This window comes from Bactrocera oleae, chromosome 3 (genome assembly GCF_042242935.1).
Source record: "Bactrocera oleae isolate idBacOlea1 chromosome 3, idBacOlea1, whole genome shotgun sequence".
Taxonomy (NCBI): Eukaryota; Metazoa; Arthropoda; class Insecta; order Diptera; family Tephritidae; genus Bactrocera; species Bactrocera oleae.
Genome location: NC_091537.1, coordinates 50,140,470 through 50,144,747, shown reverse-complemented (window position 1 = coordinate 50,144,747; position 4,278 = coordinate 50,140,470). Strand labels below are relative to the sequence as shown.

Genomic DNA, 4,278 nt, shown 5'->3' with positions numbered 1-4,278 from the left:
TTTGTGAATGTATCAAGTTACCACGCTGAAAGAATTTAAATTATTAAAATACAATATCTATAAAACATTTTTAGTTAAATGTTATATGCTTTATGCTTATGCAACTTAATCGAAATTATACACATTTTATTATAAAATCAAATTCTGGTGTAACGGAATAGGACATATGATTTCGATTGACGCGCTTAAAAATAAACAAGTAAGGAAGGGCTAAGTTCGGATGTAACCGAACATTTTATACTCTCGCAAAGTTAAATGGTATACTCGTTTAAGATTTCTTTATATATTTTAATAATTAGAAGTAGGAACTGTTGCCTTAGTTATTTACATTGACAGTGAAAATAATTAGAGCAATTTGCAACCTAAATTTACTCAAATTATGAGAAATCGTTCTTGTGTTTTTTGTATACGCTTATAATTGATTTTATTTAGAATGCATTACAACTGTATTGAGAAGTATGAAAAGAAATCGTTTTTGGACAATGAACAACATTTTTTCTCGATATTATTATACATGTTTAGCTTAAAAATAATAAAAATTAACAACTTTAAAAATTATACTATTATATTAATTTGTATATAATATTTACAATATTAAACATAAGTTTTTATATAGAGATTCGTATACATATATCCAAATTATATATCTTTTCGCCTTATACTATTTAATTTCTATCATATATTTATACAATAATGTCATATAATATATAATAACAAATTATACATATAATTTAAATTTTCTTAATTAGATATATTATATTATATTTGGAAAAAGAAAATGAAGAACTATTGCACTAAGTCTGAAAACTTTAGCGTGAAATAGAAACACAAATACTGTCATGATAGCTGTGTACTGTCTCAAAAGTAATTGCATTAACACGGGAAGGATCCATGTTTGAAAATGCCCAATCAATTTGTGTACCGGCAGGTGTAGTTGAATATTCTGCACCAAACAGGGAACTAAAGTTTTTTTCTTGGAGCAGATTTCTAATTGTAGTCCCTGTAGACATTAAACAAATGTTAAATTATCCAACAATTAGCACATTTTGATTGCCTAACTGAGAAGTAAGGACTTCCTGAAGTTCTACAATTAATTGTCTGACAGGGAAAGCTGAATTTATATATAGAACCAGAATATGCATTTTGAAACATTTAAACAAAACCGCTTTTAAAACTTTGCGGCCTGAATAAATTTTCTTTACAGCCTTTGATTCTATAGAGCAAACAATACTATGCTTTGCATATATTATAATGTTTATTTCTGTTGCTTGTTTCCGTGGTATCTATCCTTAGCTCGTTAATTGGAGTAAATCCTGGTATATCAAAACTTTCGCAAGGATAACTCCAAGTTTCTACAAAACATAAGATATCTGAAGATAGCATCAAACAGTCGCTTTTTATATTATTAATGTGAGCCTGAAGACTCTGAACATTATGAAATACAATTTGATGTTCGGGAAATCATAAAAGTGAAACTTGTGTCCAGAGCTTTATTTGCGTTCAATTCCCTCAGTTTCCTAAATACAGGATCCGGTTCAGAAAATTTGTTAGGAGGAATAAAATTTCCTATGATGAATAGACCTTCTGCAGAAGTAGCTCGACTACAAGCGACATATATTGAAGTTCTAGGCATTCTGGGTCGAGTATGAACTACAACTTATTATATGTGGCACCCTGACTTTTATGAATAGTTATTCCCTCAGCCGGAACAACTGGAAACTGATTTCTTTCAATTGAAATTTGTCCATTTTTTTATTTTGAAAAGACTTTAGAACTTTTTCATTTTGTGTCCAAGAACTTTCTTAAGGATGAGGCTCTTTGGATCGTGCTATCAAACCAACAGAAAGTTCCAAAAATTTAATCCACAGAATTGTTGGAAAAGAACAATAGAAATCAATTTGCATAAGTTGTCCAGCTGCCCCATTAACCAAGCCATCACACGTGTTTATATTCACTGTAATCATATATTTGCCGGAGGTTTTTAGTGTTAATTCATAAGGCAGTCCCTGCGTTTCAGAAATTTTGAAAAGTTTAACTCTTTCCTAAATATTATCATTTTCACTTATACCAATTCCTTTAACTGAGTCTTTTGCAGTTGAAAGGATAGCTTCAGTTAGGATTCGACTGAGCTTAAAGGTGTTGAAAATATCTCTTCATTGGACCAAAATAAATCTATGGCATCATCGGGAACTTCTTCGAAATTAACTACTCAAGTTTCAATGAGTGATATGTACTCATTTGTCATAGTACCAGATGCCATATGGTTTAATGCAATTGCAAAGGCCTGATCCTCCCGTTGTCTCATTATTTCTGTTAATTCAACGTATTTAAATAACTCCCACAAAGGGGAATCAACTAAAGTATTGTATGCATCATTGGGATTAGGAAAGAATATCCACCTATCTCCAACAGGTGAGAGTTGCTTCAAATCACCAAACACTATGATCGGTATACCACCGAAGGGGCTGTCTGTTATGAAAATTTGTTTTAATTTCGCATCAACAGAGCTAAACATAGGAACACCTGTCTGGAATACAATGGATTAACTGTGTCATTGCTAAGTGGTCGCAACTGATTAACAGGTCAAGAGAATATTGAATGAAAGGTCATTCCACCTATTTATTCGTTTCACTTATATACTCACCTTTTTTCACTTTAACGTAAAATGATACGGCGTATGAAAGGGGAACACGGGCGGAAACTTGCGGACGTCTGATCGGGGCGATTCGCTGATGAGAAAAGAGGAATTCTGGTCTATTGTTACTCTTTTTGAGTGTTGGGTAGTGTAGAGTTGTGGTAGGATGTGATGTGTGTGTGTGGGTGGTCTGTGTGGTGTGATGTCTGCGTGGTGTGATGTCTGCAGGGGTGGTGTGTGTTCGTGTGTGTTAGTGGGTGGAGTCTTCTTTTGGATCGTGTTAATGTGGTGTGTTGGCGCTCAGTGGCGCGTATGGAGGGGGGACGCGTAACTCATCAAGCCATCCCGGCCCCCCTAGGCGAATTTTAGCCTAGCAACCGCTGTAGTTGCTGCAGCGTTGCAACGACGCTGCTGAGGCCAGTGGAGCGGCGGTATGTTGGCCTGGGCTGCCGACGCCGCGTTGATGCCTCCTGTCGCCTCGGTCTGGATGGAGGTGGAGCTGCCTGTCTTCGGTGGTGCTCCGGATGGTTGCTTTGCTGCGATCTGCGGCTTGGGGCGAGTTGTCGCCCGACGGCCCGCTTTGGGGTGCGGTGCAGCATAGTATGGTGCTGTCTATGGCACAGCTGGCAGAGCGTAACCGACGTGCACTCCGGAGTCGTGTGGACCGTAGACAAACAGTTTAGGCAGTGCCCGTGCGCTTGGGCAACCTGCTGACGTTGTGGTGGCTGCATGCTTCGGAAAATGCTGCAGTGTTGCAGCCGGTGTGTGCGTCGACACAGTGGGCATCGGCTGTGTTGAGGTACCGTTGCCGGTGCTGGTGAAGGTGGTAGTGGTCGCGGGCCATTACGGGGAGCGGTTGCAGGGACGATTGCCGCTGCGGTTCGTGGTGTTGCAGTTGCCCCAGGGCGCGGCACATTGATGGCGGACCTCACAGCTGGCGTTGGTGTTGTTGCCATATCTACTTCCATATTGATCTGTATGAAGAAGTTGGAATGATTATACATTTGTGGCATGTAAATTTATGGCGAATGTGCCACGGTGTGTGGCAGGAATGGATCGTCAATTTGATCGATCATTGCGGTTAGAATGTTTGGTTTATAACCGTTTTGTCATTTGCGGGTTTATTGGTTAGTTATACGACTAATTCATTTGCGTCGCGGTAATATCGGCGGATTGGTTGTTATTTGCGGTTTTGTCATTAGATACGGTTGGCAGAAAACATAATTTCACGAGCGGTCTTGTCAGCGTTCCGCTTTGAGTACGGAGATCAACTACTCGTATATGACCGTCGGAACCGTAATATAATTTTTCTATGCGGCCAAGCCGCCATTCTGTGGGGGGTAGACTATCATCGTGTATGATAACACTGTCTCCAAGCTTTGGTGCCTTTTCTGGAGTTTTCCATCGGTACCTTTTATGAAGGTCCTTGATGTACTCTTCCTTCCATCGACGGCGGAAATCATGATGGAGAATTTTGATTCTTTCCCATCGATTTAATAGGGATAGCGACCCCACGCCTGGCTTAGGTATGGCCAGAATGGGTGCTCCTTTGAGAAAATGCCCTGGAGTTAGGGCTGTGAAGTCGGAGGGATCTTGCGAGAGTGGGGTGAGTGGCCGTGATACTTGTTTAATAAAATCCACAA

The 4,278-nt window shown here is 39.2% G+C and overlaps 1 protein-coding gene across 1 annotated transcript; it reads right to left on the bottom strand.

Moving 5' to 3' along the window:
• Positions 1-2,985: 2,985 nt before the first annotated feature.
• On the bottom strand, positions 2,986-3,962 carry LOC138855896 (uncharacterized). The gene has a single exon (XM_070106183.1). The coding sequence runs from the start codon at positions 3,646-3,648 to the stop codon at positions 3,001-3,003; it is 648 nt and encodes a 215-aa protein (XP_069962284.1). The 5' UTR covers positions 3,649-3,962; the 3' UTR covers positions 2,986-3,000.
• Between the last annotated feature and the right edge of the window lie 316 nt (positions 3,963-4,278).

What these genes read in the sequence shown, in the direction of transcription:
- LOC138855896 (XM_070106183.1), bottom strand. Translation starts at nt 3,648, where the DNA reads ATGCCACAAATGTATAATCATTCCAACTTCTTCATACAGATCAATATG.